We start from the raw sequence: 15,326 nt of genomic DNA on the forward strand, positions 1-15,326 counted from the left end.
GACTCAAGCAAATACATGTTTGATTGTGAATTCCAAACTCTCACAAAGAGATACAAATCCATCTAAAATATATTTCCCTTTGCTTAGTCCTTAAAGTGTCAAGTATTGCACTTTAAAATTACTTTCATCTAACATTTTGCCCCAACTTTTCCCCCTGGACTCACTGTGTGTTTTTCCCCAGCAAACATGATTTTATGAATCTTTCATATTAAAGCAACTAGGTTCTTCTAATTCAGCTTTGGAGATTGCCTCTACAGAACTATTTTGAGCAAATGGCAGATCTACTTACAGAATTGGGATATGGGGGCATCCAGCTGGGGCACGTTCCCTCCCTTGGCATTGAGTTTCTGCACTTGGGTGGGGGGCACAGGCTTGTGTGACTGCCCAGTGGCCCGGTACATGGCTTGGACCCACAGGATGCGATCTTGCTCGTCATCACTTGCAAATATCACGGTGTCTCCTTCTTTGACTGCATTGAAGAAGGCTCGGCCACCTTCCAAACCTGGAACAAAAGGAATAAAAACGACTAAGCTGAGCTCAATGTTCTTGGCTGGACTGAGCCCTGAGAAAGGTGGATTCTGCTGCTTTTCCTTGGGCCAGAGAGGGCAGGGGCAATTGATCTGACTCCAGTGGGAAGGAAGGCTGCCGCCACTCGGCCAGAGGGGGCCCATGATGGTAAAGAGGCAGCTTTGAGCATGGCTTTTGTCTCTGTCTTGGTCTGGGGCCAGAATTATCAAGCGGCTTCCTACTGGCTGGGTAAATGTCTGCCTATTCATATACTATTATTTTCCTCATCTTTCAAACAAATAAACAACAACAAAAATATCTCTTGACCCATACATCTCCCTTCTCCTTACTGCAGCAGGAGATATCTACCAGAGTTGCTCAGATTTTAGTGCAGGTGTGAGTCTCCTGCGCATCTTGTTAAAATGCAGCTTCTGATTCAGAGAGTCTGCATTTCTAACAAGTTCCAGACCATGCAGTTCCAGACGATGCAAGGACCATACTTCCAATACTGAGGGTCTCTTTCTATTCTGCCCACAGCCCCTCCAAGCAGGCTATTGCCCCACGGAAACTGACAAGGTCCCCAGTGACTTGCTGAATCCGATGGTCAATTCAAAGTCCTCATTTTATTCCATCCATCTACTTATCAGCCAGATGTGACACTTACTTGGAAATGCTTTCTCTTGGAAATGCTTTCTTCACTTGGCTTCAAGTTCACCTGATTTCTTCCCCCTCCCTGGCTGATGCTCATCAGTCTTGTTTGGGGTTCCTCCTCTCCTCCTGCCTCTTAAATGTTGGAGCATCCTGGGGTTTTGTGTTTGGACCTCTTCTTTATCTACACCCTGTCTTCCAGTGATGCCATCCACTCTCAAATACCAGGAACATGCTCATGGTCCCTATGTTTCTACCTCCACCCCGGACATCTCCCTTTGAATTGCAGGCCTGAATACCTAATGGTTTTCTTGACTTCTCCATGTTTATATATACAATACCGAACTCCTGGTCTTTCTCCCGAATGCCTCCCCATCTCAGTAAAGCTGAGCGCATCCCTCTAGTTGCTTAAGCCCACAGCTCACTTCATACTGCTCACTTTATCTCACTACTCACTTCCAAGGGAATTCTCATGGCCATCAATTCTTTAGGACATTATACCAGAACTTGGCCCCTTCTTCCACCCCTGGTGCTGCTACCCCGAATCGAGCCATGCTCACCTCTCATTGGGATTATTTTACAGCCTCCTCTCTGCTCTGTCTGCCCTCATCCTCTAGAGTTGAGGGTAATTGGTTGAGCACAAGAGTCAGGTCATGTCACTCCTTCGCTCAAAACCTGCCAGTGATTCCACATTTCATGCAGGAAAAGTCCAGGTTCTGGCAAGGCCTGCAAGGCCCACGTGAGTTAACCCTCCACTACTTCTACTCTCATCGCTTACCCTTTCTCTCTCTCTCTCATGCACATGTGTGAACTCACTTCATGGTGGCCACGCTGGCCTCTTGTAATTCCTTGAACCGCTCCAGGTATGTTCTCACCTCAGGACCTTTGCACTTGCTGTTTCCTGTGCCTACATCACTCTTCCTCTAGACGTCTGTATGATTCACACCCTCACTTCCTTCATGTCTTTGCTCAAATGTCAAATTCTTGTTCAAGCTTTCACTGATCTCTCCCCTCTTTACTCATCTCTCTTAGCTTGCTTCTTTTTTCTCCATAGTTCTTATCACTATCTTACAAGCTAAATAACTTACTTTACTTCATAAGGACTGGGAGGTTTTGTCTGTTTTGTTCACTGATGTGTCCCTTGTACCTAGAATAGTACATGGCACATAGTAGGTGCTCAACAAATACTTCCTGAGTGAATGAATGCTCTAAGGTCCATCATTTCCCAGGGGAAGTTCTCAAGGTTAACATTTAGAGTAAGGGAGGTGGAAGCCTCTCTGAACTCAGGCCACAGTTACATCATGTCTGTCAACATATTTCAAAAGCCAGTGTTTTGGGGTTACTGGGAACTCAGGGGCCAGATATAAAGCTTCATATCTTCATCAGGTTCCTTATCATCCCCCCAATTATCAGTTAAAACTGAGAGAATGATTGGAGTGATTAGCAGCCCCAAATTTCCAGCAAGGCTCAGCCACTAATCTGCTTGACATTTGGCATTGAACTAGGTGACGCATGGACTTTGCCATCATGTTGATAATATTAACCCAGGAGTCCATCCCACAAGAGTGGGTGTATATTCGCAGTTTTGCACTTAGAGTTTCCAGGCATTCTAGAACAACAGGGGCTACTCCTTTATATGGAGGGTCTGATGGTACAGCACTTTTAATGAAAGATCTTGAGTGGTTATAATTATGGGGGGATATTTTTCCTAGTTTTTTAAGGAGGGTTTTTTAGAATGTGCAAATTGGATAGGCTAATGTACATTGAGCAAGCTGGGAAAACCTGATGAAATGGATGGATGACATGATAAGAAGGAAAATTCTGGAGGGCCCAAGAGGAAGATGAAGATCTTTGAGGGATGATTGAAGCCCTGAGAAGCGAGCAAGAAGGCGCTCAAAGGAGAGTGGCCACAGACCTGCTGCAGAGCAGGCTCCGTGGGATGAGCTGCTTTGAGCTGTCAGTGAATGCCGGGTAGACACCACCGGTAGGAACTTTCCCTGCCCCCCCGCTCCCCCAGGGCTGCAGCTAAGGTCACAAAGTCAGTTCACGGGTTGCCTCAAAGTGCAGAGGTAGAGAGAGAAGGATGCCAAGAAGTTTTCAGATTTGTATTTAATCCTCCCAACAGCCCTCTGAGATAAATATATTATTCCCATTTTCTGAATGAGGAAATGGAGTCACAGAGAAGGCGATAACTAGCCCATGAACTCAAAGCAGGGCTGTGAGCATCAGAGGTGAGCTTCCGGTCCCAGCCATCTAACTTCAGAGCTGAGGACTGTGACCACTGGGCTGCATGGCCTGACCACACGGCCGGGCACACAGACTGAGGACTGTGACCACTGGGCTGCATGGCCTGACCACACGGCCGGGCACACAGACTGATGACTGTGACCACTGGGCAACACGGCCCAAACACACGGCCGGGCACAGTGACAGCTCTCTGCGATCGGCCATTAGCAGCACTGGAACCTCCTCCTGGAGGCATCAGGCTGAAGAGAAGCATCTAAAGCAGCAGCAGTGGTGACCATGACCGCAGTGGAGTGCAACAGAGCTTTTCCAGAAAACACGGAGACCAGGCCACGCCAAGGAGAGCAAGGAGGGAGCTGAGCAAGCGGATGAAAGGAAACCAGGGAGAGAAAGCGCAGTGAGCATCGGCACGTTCCTCCGGGCAGCATGTCAGACAAGATAGCAGTTCCCGGGGACGGGACCTGCGAAACGTGACGTGTGGCAGTGCACGGCTCTCGGCGGCGCATCGCGCAGGCACTGTCCTGTCAGGCACAGTGGGACACGCCGGGGACGGACGGACGGAGGCTGACCAGGCACAGAGCGCTGGCCAGCTCCCGGGGGGAGAGACTGGTCGATAGCACACATGGATGGAGCCATTTACAATGGTAAAGCTGTGAAAGAATTAATTTGGTGGTTTGAATTATTCTGAATGAACATCCTTTCATTTGAAAACTTCACCACTTACTCTAATGGGAATTGAGAGATTGTCGCATGTTCTCCGAACCACACCCAGGGAGAGGTAGAGTCTTTAGCTTAAAACAAGCAGCCGTATTTAACACTTCCAGAGTTCTTTACCAGTTCCCCAGGTGGATATGCCAAGGCCCCTACGCAAGGTAAAGCCGATTGAGTGCGAATGCTTGTGTCTGGGTGACCACGGGGTCCCAGGATGATACAAAGGCGAGGACATCCACAGCTACAAGGCTACCTGGGCCCACTGACAGCCTGGATAAAGCCAAGAAGCGGGGGGTGCAGATGGGCTCAGAAGTCCTCTCCATTCGCACACTCACCTTTCAGAGGGCAGCTGGGGAGACTCCTCGCACCTCTGTGGGCACTGGCTAAATTGTACCTTACTTCCCCCGCTAGCTGGCAAACCTGGCTGTGCATACAGTGCCCCACGAGGCTCGCTGAACTATGAGGATTCTGCCCTCCCCTCTCCTATGTTGGTCATGGCTCAGGTTTGGGGCCCAGGAACTTCATTTCCAATTAGCGCTCTTTGAGAAATTCCGAGTTAGACTTTTCTTATGACAATTAGGAGTACTTAAATCTCATTTTCAATCAAATGTTACTTGGAAAATAAATAGGACGTGGCACACACAAGGCAAAGAAGCTGCTGCTTATTATTCTCAAGAACACAATCAAATCACTTCTCCTTTACATCACTGGTAAAGGAACTTATCAATTATGTCCCATGGGGTCAACGTGATACAAGGAAGAGAAGCTTTCTAATAGATGCGCACATTCCTTGGCTGGTGGACGGAGGAGCTTCCTGCCCTCCTGCCCTCCTGTGGGGAGAGGATGTGCTTCGGGATAGCATGACAGCTACAGCTACTCCAAGTGCCAAAGGGGGCATGGGCTGGCCCCGAGTCCCAGCCCAGTCTCTCCCTTTACAAAACAGGACCGCAACCCTGGTCCTGTCTCCATCGGGGGTGGGGTTGAGGAGACGACCAAGTGCAATCACGTGGAGGGAAAAGCGGTGAACTGGCTTTAAACGAATCACTGTCGGGAGGTGTGACCATTTCCCCTCTCATGTTGGCCCTTTAGCCTCCCACCTTAGCCTGCCGGTCTCAGCAAAGGTGGAACCCATTTCTCTGAAGGGAACTCAATGGTTTGAGAAGATCGCAAACCATCACAGAACACCCGAGGGTTGGCTTTTTAATGCAGGAGCCACATCCTTTCAATGAGATGTTGCGTGACATTGTTTCAAACTCTAGCAGGTTCTATCTGTGATGAAGGATTTCCAGGCAGAGCCTTTAACTCAGGCTTTCTGTGGTCGGCTCTGGGGGGATGCTAACCACCTCCTGAGTCCCTCGGGTGCGAATTTCCCTAAGTGGACTGGGCCCAGGGCCTTCCTAGCCACACTCTTCCAGGTTAACACCCCATCTTCTCTCAAACTCTGTTTTTCTTTTATGTGTATTTTGTTGCATGTGGAAGAGCAATATGGGAGTAGAAAAAAAGGTTTTGGGCCAAATAATGCAGTATGGTTGGAAAGGCTTCCTTGTGCAGATTTGGCATAAAAATAAACTTCTCTGGGAGAGGGCTGTTGGTGCTTGTTGTTCATTAATATGCTGAAATGATTTCACACCCCCACCCATTTTGAAGGTTCTTTGAGGCTGATTTCTATTCATTTTTTTCTGGGAAGAAGATAAAATGGGTGGTGGCGGGGAGAGGTGTGAGGGGCAGGAAGTAGAACTTGTGAGAAATACTACTATTCGAGTGGTTCTCTTAGTTACACAGGCTTAAGGGCTTGGATGTCTATGCTTGTGGATTGGTGTCTTCTTAGGAAAAAAGACGTTTAGGGAGCGCTTTCTTTTCACGTGCCATCGGCCAGCCTGGAAGTGTAGTTAGCAGGTCTGGATGTGCAGGTCTGGATATACAGGGCAGGTTGGACATGGAGACACACTATACAACCACAATACACCATCAGTGGTGAGGAAACACACACACACACACACACACACACACACACACACACACACACAGAGTCCTTGGTGTTCCTATAGGACTTCTTTTTTCAGGAATTTCTTTTTTTTAGCATTCTAGGGTAGAGTATACACTTGATGTGGGCACAACTATGTGAAAAATATATGCAGGGTGTCCCCAAAAATGTGTATGCATTTTTAACAGCCGATAGCTCACTTTTGAAAATGAAGCGTATTTTAATAAACTCTGCCTTTATAATTATTCAAAGTGTGTATAGACATTTTGGGGGGGATAGCTTATGTATAGGTTTTGTTTTGATTTTACAGGGATCCACTGAATAAAACCAACGTTCTTGATCGGGATGGCATTTACTCAACCAAGCTGGAAATTCCACAAGCCAGGGACTGTGTGGCTGTCCTGGTCACCTGCCTCTGAAACCCTGGGAACACGGCTTAATTAAGTAAATGCCCAACCAATATTAGTGCAGCATTGATTTGGGAAGGGGGAGGGCTCTGTGGGTTCAGGGCCTGTGGGTGGCTGGTACCTGGCTGGGGGTCGGTGTAATCCACAGTGTAGCCGTCCAGCTGCAGCAGCTCCTGAGGTTCCGCTTTCTTCTCCCGGTAACTGCACATGGCGAAGGTGTACTGACTGACCTGGAGGAGAGACAGACGGTGAGGCCGGGCCTCAGAGCCCACCTCCCCAGGAGACACCTGAGCCTTTAACACATTCTCCACCCCACCCCCCACCTCCCCAGGAGACACCTCGCCTTTAACATATCCCCTCCTCCCCCACCTCCCCAGGAGACACCTGAGCCTTTAACACATCCTTCCCCCACATTTCCAGGAGGCACCCCAGCCTTTAACATGTCCTTTCCCCTGAGGCCCTGTGTGCAGGAACGGGGTTCAAAATAAGTTTTGTCACCTTTGGCTGTGTGGCATGGAACAAGTTACTCAGCCTCTCTGGTTCCCTGTGACCTCATCTGTAGACTGGATATAATCTGAGAACCTACCTCCTCACTCAATTTGAATGGGTTCACATGGAATCGACTCAGTTACTGGTGCTCAGTAATTGCCGAATAACAGTTGGCTGCTACCGTCACTGCTGCTATTTTAATTGGGATAAGCCACATGAAATTGCCATTTTTGCAGGTCAAATAGTGGCAATTGACTGTGGCCCGAGCCGCGACTGCCAAGCTCACATCATAACACAGGCCTTTTGGTCATTCATTTATTTATGCTCCAACTTTTTAAATTTTTTTTTAGTATTTCATTTTTCCAGGCCAATTTTCAGCATCAAGCCTCCCATTTTACACCCCCTGCCCTGGTCCCCCCCCCCGCCCCCCCCGCCCCCCCCCCAGTCCACTGAAGGAGAGCCTTTGGTTCCTCTGAAAAGTCTCCTGCTCATCTCAATCTCAGACGCAGGAGTGACATGCTGTCATAGCAATGAGCGTGCCACTGCTGGGAGCCAGTCATGGTACAGCCACCCTCTCCCACGGCTCGGCCGTTGTCCCGGATGTAGCCCACATTACCCACACGGGCGGGATGCCGTGCCGGGTGGGCCTGCGGCTGCAAGCGGCCTTCAGGACCTGTCGCCACGGTGCATCCAGACCCGGGCGGACGTTACTGCTCTGGCCTGTCTGCCAGGAGCCCGTGGGAGAGTGAGCATCCTTCGGGCTTCAGGCTACAGGCTCGTGGCATATTTACCATCCACGATGTCAAATGCTTTGGCGAAAAAGTGCCGTATCCCTCATCTCTTAGTTCCCTTTATTGAAAGAGACATGTTCTAAGTGAACTTGGATCGCTGCTGGGGACATTCTTAGTCTCCTTCTCCATGGTGAAGTTTGCTTCTTTTTTTTGAAGGCAAGAGAAATTGGCGCTCTCAAGCCCTGCAGCACCTCCGCCTGGGAGGCCCGAGGATCCCAGTGGGAGATAAAGGGAGAGCATTTACTGGTTGCTTTATCTGCTGCTGCCCTCTGTTGGTTTCTGATGAAACCTTTCGGCACGACTTTGTGCCTTTATAATGCACGGAGCTTGCAGAACCTGTTCCTTATATTGCAAGGCGTTGATGGGCTCCAGGGGAAACATACAGCCAGGTCACTAGGAGTATTTTCATAAGTGGATATGTATTATTCTCGTGATAAGCAGAACACCCAATAGCACCCTCTTCTCTTAAAGTGGTATTTTTAAAATGAGAGTTAAGAGTGCAACCTTGGTAGTCACACAGGCCTATGCCCCACCCCAGCTCTGATAAGCTGTCACCTATCTGAGTCTGAGTCATCACCTGTATTCTACCTGCGTCTTATGGGTGCCGGGGGATTCTCTGAGCAGTGGAGGGCTTTATACAGTGTCCGTGACCCTCACCGAGAAAATGCTTAACACATGTATTGATGTAAACAGTTTCCTGGCATTTGGCACTGACATTCTAATATAGAGTTGGCTTATGGAGTCATATATCTTGGTTTTATTCCCCATACAGTGGGTATTCACTAATTGAGTCTGATTTTTTTCTAGAAAGTTGATCTAATAAAGAGGTTTGTTTTTTATTCTCTCTCTTCTCATTAACTGACATATAGTATGACTCTAAGCACAGCACCAGGATTTCCCAACCCATTACTGGTTTTATAGGTAGCTGATCCCCCATGATGTGACCGTAATTACAGATATTGCTGGAATAGTGGACAGGATTTTTACCTGTCTCTGGCAATACTACATGGTACAGTTTGCTAATGTGATGATTTTCCAAACAAATATAGAGTTGCAGACACTCACTTGAGAACAGAAAAAAATCACAACAGAAGGGTGTTATTTCAAGATCCTGCATTTACTCTTAGGATAGGCTCTGGGCTGTTTGATTTTTTTCTTGTTTCAGTTGCTTGCTTCTTGGAATGCTGTACACTGCTGCCCCCTTCTGGTAATACTGCTGAAGTTGTTCCTGACAACATTTGGACTCAAGTAGTTGGTTTATTAGGACCATTTTAATTTGGGGTTTGGTGACTTACTTTAGGAAATCAAGGAAGGGATAAAAAAATGATTTCTCTTTGAATATTTCTACTTATTTCAAGTTTGTGGGGAACCTCAGTTTTTTCAGAGTGCTTGAGGGCGAAGGAATAGCAAAAGTTTGGCAGCTTTTTTATTTTTTTAAAGCACCCACAAGACATCACTAAGTGAAAGCTATTTCCAATGAAATGCATATTTTTATGTCTCAGTAGAATTCTACTGACACTGTATTTTGAAGGAAATTAATGAAATAGTGAGCATCTTTGCAATAATAGCATAGAAGAGCCTAGAACCCACGTTGGGAGTCAGAGAGTCAACCAGCCCAGCTTGAGAGCCTGGACCAGGACAAGAGAAAACACAAAGATCTAGTGACCTCAAATGTCCAGCAGAATCTGAAAATGCACTCTGGAGAGATGGGCGTAAAGGACTACAATTTCCACATGCTTGGGATTTTTCAGCCGGAATGCACCTTTCACCTTTTCATGGAATCATGGAGTTGGCTGTGGGGACTCCTGAGGGTACAATCTTCCTGCTTTTGTTTTAAAGGTGACTAACCTTCAGATACATAAGGAACCCCTTAGCTTATTTCTAACCACTTATTTAAACTAGGAAAAGGTTTGCAATAATGTTTTGTACAGAGTGGGCAGGCCACATTCCTAGAGTGTGTGTATCTAGTGGGGGTAGGTTATAAATATGCAGATTCTTTAAGTCAGAACAATTGAAACAGAATCTGAGGTCCAGGAATCTCTACTTTTCATAAGTGTCTCAGGTATTTCTGATGCACACTAAAGCTTGAGAACCACTGTTTTAACATGTAGGAACTGTCTTGAAATTTTAAGTTTGCCTCGAGTTTCAATTATATTTAGCAACTAGAGTCCAGATAGGAGGGTCGGTCTTTTCTTGTTCCTGACTCTCCCTCTTCTTCCTCCCAGCATCCATGGGAGATTATAGTACTTGGACATACAAATAATGAGATACATTTTGTCTAAATCCCCTGTTCTTGCCTTTACTATCTTTCTTTAAGAATGATCCAGCTGTCATTTTTATTGAACCCTGGTCACTAGCCCTTGTTCAAAGTTCACTTACATATATTTTAGAAAAGACTTCTTTCTGTATGGCAGATTCATTCATTCATTCATTCATTCATTCATTCATTCAATTATTTGTTCATTCGCCAAATACTTAGGTAGTAAGTGGGTGCTGGGAATATAAAGATGTACAACACCAGATGTGGTCCCTGCCCTCATGCCTAGCAGAAAGGTAGACATTAATTATATTAGCTCAGAAATGTGACATTAATGGTGATAAGTATTAAAAAGAGATCTATGGCACTGTAAGAGCTTGGGGATTTAGTGTAATTGGGTGGTCAGGGAAGGTTTTAATGAGGAAACATTGACTAAAACATCACAGAGCCAAGATCTGAGGATGGAGAACACTTTTATAATGTGAAGCATACAGTTCCTGGGACCAATGGCCATTTTTTAATGTGACATGGTTGTGTATGAAGAACCATAGAGTCTAAATGCCAGACGTGTGTTAGGTTCCATTGGCTGCCTAGGGGCCATGGGCTTTGGGCAAGTCATTCAATCTCAATTTGCTCTCACGTAAAAGGCGGATAAGACTTGTCCTCACTGTAGTACAGAAAGATTGTAAAGACCAACTGGATGACCACGTTGTAAACTCTGAGGACCATGTAAATATAAGCAATAATGAACGTTATTAGAGAAACCATAGAATATTATGGTTTGTATGTTGCTAAACAGGGGGGTGGAGGATGTGTGGATATCTCAGAAATACTTTGGCTGAAGACCAAACAAAAACTGATTTGAACCTGAAATCTTTTGGGCACAGTGGGCCAATAATATGGGAGAGGAGACTCCCTACCACAGTTAGAGGGCCTCTCGTCCCTCTTCCTCTGGGGAGTTGTCGCTATCCAGGCTCTTCTCCTCTCTTCCTTTTCCTTCCTCCTTCCACTATTTCCCGAACGGCCGTGCCACACACTGAGCTGGAGGAAGTGTATGTGTGCGGTGGGGGAAAGAGGGAAGGACGTCAAGGTGACTCAGAAACAGAACTGGCCTTGACACAGCACATAGTGTACTGGGGGAGGCCAGGCAGAGCCCCAGGGAAGTCAGAGAGGCTGCCGGCCACGTGAGCATACTGAGGCGAGAACCACCCATAACTGAGCACTGCTTTTTTGGGTGTAGCTTGTCTCTCCATTTATGTTGTGCTCTTCAGACTGGGCATCAGCTCTTCTTACCTGCCCAGCATCCATTTCTCCTGGCACTGGCATCCTGATTTTGCCCTGGAGACAGCTCCGTGGGCCTGATCATCACAGTGCCATCGCTGGCCCCTGCTAAAAGTTGGGTGCGTGATCCAAGCTGGACCAACCCAATTCTCTCTCTCAGGTCTGGCTTTTGAGTGGAGATGGGAGGACAGAAAATGGTCAGAGCTGATTTTGTCATGTTGCTAGCCATGGTTCCCATGACCTAGACTTCTGGAACTGGTTTTGTTTGTAATAAGGACTGGTCATTCAACCTTTTTAGCAATCCCATGAACTACCTCAGTGCCTTCCAATACATTCTTTTAAAAAAAAGATCTTAATTAGCTTGAATCGGTTTGCCTATAAAGAACTCTAATAGAGTTCTCCTGGAAGTGAGGGACAGGGCCTCATAGTCCTCTATGACCTACTAACGTGCCCTATACAAAGTAGGCGCTCCATAGATATTGGTCCGTTGGTAGTCCGAGAAATGTATCTCAAAATAAAATCTCCTTTATTGCTTAGCCATGGATTATTTTGGAGGTGGGACATAATTCCAAACCTTTCATTTGGCTAATCTACTTTACGGTTTTGCTGTACCCCATAGCAATATGAAAGCAAAGGTCACCTCTTGCTTACAGCCAGAGAAGCATTTTGCCTCAGTGGCAGGCACGTGAGTAGATCTGTAGGAGGTCTAGTCTTAGGAGCTTAGGGTTGGTGGAACTTTCAAGGCCTAAGAGGCGTTTGCGCCATGGTGAGGTTTCAGAACTGAGAGTGATCTAAATACCAGTCAGTGCTTAGAGCCAACACAGTAACCCAATAAACACCTTAGTCACTAAATTAAGGTGGCACACTTTGTGACGTCGTTCAGAGTACAGCAGAAATTAACTCTTCGCAAATTGAATTATAGTTTACATGCTCTGGTGGAGCCTGCAATTAAAAAGAGGCAATGGCAAATTCCTTTGCAAACTGAAAAATCCTGATGCAAAAAACAAACAAACAAAAAAGGAGGAATTTTCAAAGATATGTATTACTATTTTTGGATATTTTTTTCTTAAAGAAATACTTGAGAGCAAAGATACTATTTAAATATTACTAATGTATTACTAGTATCAATATCTGCATCCATATCTATATCTGTATACACCGATGTTCTGTGCTGCATGGTTAATAATAGTCCCATTTGGGGAAGCCCAGAAGTCTATCAAAAAGGAAAATTCTAGTTGCTGAGAGAGTAAATCTTAACATTTCCCATCATAAGAAAAAAAAAGGGGGGGGGGGAGGAAATTTACAGGTAATAGAGCTAGAAGTATATGTGCAAACATGGGAAAATGTCTACAATAATTTTTTAAAGCAATTTGCAGGACAACATGAAAAATTGATTATTTTTGGTTAAAGAAAGTCTATCTGGAAACATACGTTCCAGACTGTAAACATCATTATAGGGGGTCAGTTGAGACTTCTGGAAGCCCAGGCAGCAAGAAGAGTGGAGTGCTCCCCTACAGGTAGTTAAATATAAACACACTAACAATAAAATAGATGTGAAAAAGTCCAACTAAATTCTGAATTTTCTTAGGAGTATCTTAGTATCTTTAGAAATAGCAGATTCTTCTAAAACAATGTTGGTGTCCCACTGTCCTAAACAGGCAAAGGCTTGCTCCATCCTTGGGGTCTCCCATCACAGACATGGTGGGAGTTCTCCTACTTATCTATAATAATAAAAGGGTAATATGCTAATTAGACCGGACATCATTCCGTACGTCCTTCCAGACGAAGCCGGGGCTGGAGGGAAGCCCGGGTCCTGGGTGCCAGAGGGAAGCCGGTGCCGGCAGCCAGGGGAAGGAAGGCCTACTCTTGCACGAATTTCATGCATCAGGCCTCTGGTCCTATATAATAAAAGGCTAATATGCAAATTGTCCCCTTGGGAGTTCGACTGCTTGCTATGACATGTGCTGACCACCAAGGGGAAGTGCGAAATGAAGGAAGGTCCCGGCCTGCAGCCAGAAGGCCCTGATTGGCCCTGATCACCGACCAGGCCTAGGAACCCTACCCGTGCACAAATTTCATGCACCAGGCCTCTAGTCTTACATAATTCTGTATTATCAGAATAGAAATTAATGAGCATGCATGGATTTTAAAAAAATTTAAAGTGATATAAAAATAGGCAAAGGAACACAGGGAACACCCTGGATTCTGGAAATGTGCGTATGCATCTGATTGGTGGTTACATGGATCTGTAAGGGCAAAACTTCATTGAGCTGCTGATTGAGCTTTGTGTGCTTCAGGTAGTTTACATCCATTAAAAACTATCCATTGATCCTACCACATGGTTAAAACTGATGGCTCTTAAGGCTGATTAATTAGAGTTGAAGAGTTACCTGCACCAACACAAAGAACCTTTTCTTCCATCGCTTCCAGACATTCTTGCCGATGGCCCATAAATACCTAAGGAAAAGGGAAAAGACACCGTTGCATTAATGCTTGTGTGAGTGCATCGTTTAATACACTTTACTGTGAGGCTTGGTGCTCAGAAACAAGGACATGCACGCGGCCCAGAAAGAGAAAGCAGATTCGAGCTGAGCAAGAAACAGCAGCCAAGTCACTTCCCATCCTCAGACTGACTGGCTCCAGGAGCACCCTGAGAGAGTTACATTGTGACTTAATGTGTACTCGCGCTAAGTCTTTTAGGTCGGGAAAACTCCTAATAGGTGTGGTGCAAAGAGAAAAAAATTAGTGCTAAATCTCACAACTACCAATTCTTTACCTCTTACCACGTTTCATTCAGGACAACCTTCCCTCAGGTTCTTTTTTTTTTCTGCCAAAGGCAGGTGTATACGTTACAGGGAAGAAGTTGGAAGAAGTTTCAAGTTGACAGAGAAAGTCCTCCCTGTACTCCTCCCTCTTCCCCAAACGCTCTCCTGTTGGTGGAAATTCATCTTTATACAGAAACAGGAAATAAAAAGGAGGGTTGAGGACCACAGAGGCAAGGTCAAAGCCAGGGGTCCTCAAACTTTTTAAACAGGGGGCCAGTTCACTGTCCCTCAGACCGTTGGAGGGCAGGACTATAGTTTAAGAAAAACTATGAACAAATTCCTATGCACACTGCACATATCTTATTTTGAAGTAAAAAAAACAAAACGGCAAAAACACCCGCATGTGGCCCGCGGGCCGTAGTTTGAGGACGCCTGGAAGGCTGTCCGGAGATTTTAAGACCAGTGTTGCTAATTCACTCATGAATTACCCCAAGGCCTGTGGATGGTTACATGTTGAACTGGCGCTGATCCAAGAAGGGAGGCTGGTGGTTTTCAGACTCTGTCAGGCCAGGTGAGGAGAGAGCTGGTCAAACCCCAACACTTTCTAACACTCCAGCCCAGGACTGGCTTCACCTGCTGTCAGAACCAACGGGACAACTTCCAAACCCTCACTTCACCAAGAATAAGACAGAATTTCCGCTTTGGAGCAGAAAGAACAATGCCCCTAATTACAGTTGATGCTGTTTGACAAATTCCAGGGGCCCTTGGAGTGGCTGGTGGCCCAAATCTACTCAGACCTTCAAGCCAGAACCTGGAGTCTCCTGGCGCCTCTGTCCCCGCCTCCTTGCTCCTCAATCACCAAGTACAGCCGATTCACCTGCTGCAAAGTTCCTCCTCTGCTCAGTCCTCCCCTCACACCTCCACCAAGTCCTCCCCTCAGCCCTCCGCCAAGTCAGCCCCGGCCACAGGGCCAGTGGGGGGGAACCTCTGTGGGGGTTTCAGGGACCCCAGCATGATTTCCTCCTCCTGGTCCTGGGACAGGGCCACCGTCTGCAGTGCTCTCACGCCTTCCCCGCTGGAACTCCAGTGGGTCTCCCCATTTACATGAAGGGAGTCCCAAACTCTGGCCGCTCACATTCCACTTTCATGATTTCTCCCCTATCTGCCCACCTATTTATCCTATGATTCACTTGAAAGTTCAAGTTGACTTATTTAACATGAATACATTTATTTCGAAAGAAA

The 15,326-nt window shown here is 46.3% G+C and overlaps 1 protein-coding gene across 17 annotated transcripts in view; it reads right to left on the reverse strand.

Moving 5' to 3' along the window:
• The window catches only part of CADPS (calcium dependent secretion activator), a gene marked incomplete at both ends in the record, with an annotated part of 452,199 nt that overhangs the window by 146,198 nt on the left and 290,675 nt on the right, over window positions 1–15,326 (reverse strand). For all 17 annotated transcript variants that reach the window (XM_079794579.1, XM_079794578.1, XM_079794572.1 and 14 more), the window contains 3 exons: window positions 290–502; window positions 6,623–6,731; window positions 13,710–13,776. In XM_079794579.1, the coding sequence (XP_079650705.1) occupies window positions 290–502; window positions 6,623–6,731; window positions 13,710–13,776 (389 nt within the window). The remainder of the gene's footprint in view (window positions 1–289; window positions 503–6,622; window positions 6,732–13,709; window positions 13,777–15,326) is intronic.

Source organism: Cnephaeus nilssonii (genome assembly GCF_951640355.1).
Source record: "Cnephaeus nilssonii genome assembly, chromosome: 17".
In the NCBI taxonomy this organism is placed as follows: domain Eukaryota; kingdom Metazoa; phylum Chordata; class Mammalia; order Chiroptera; family Vespertilionidae; genus Cnephaeus; species Cnephaeus nilssonii.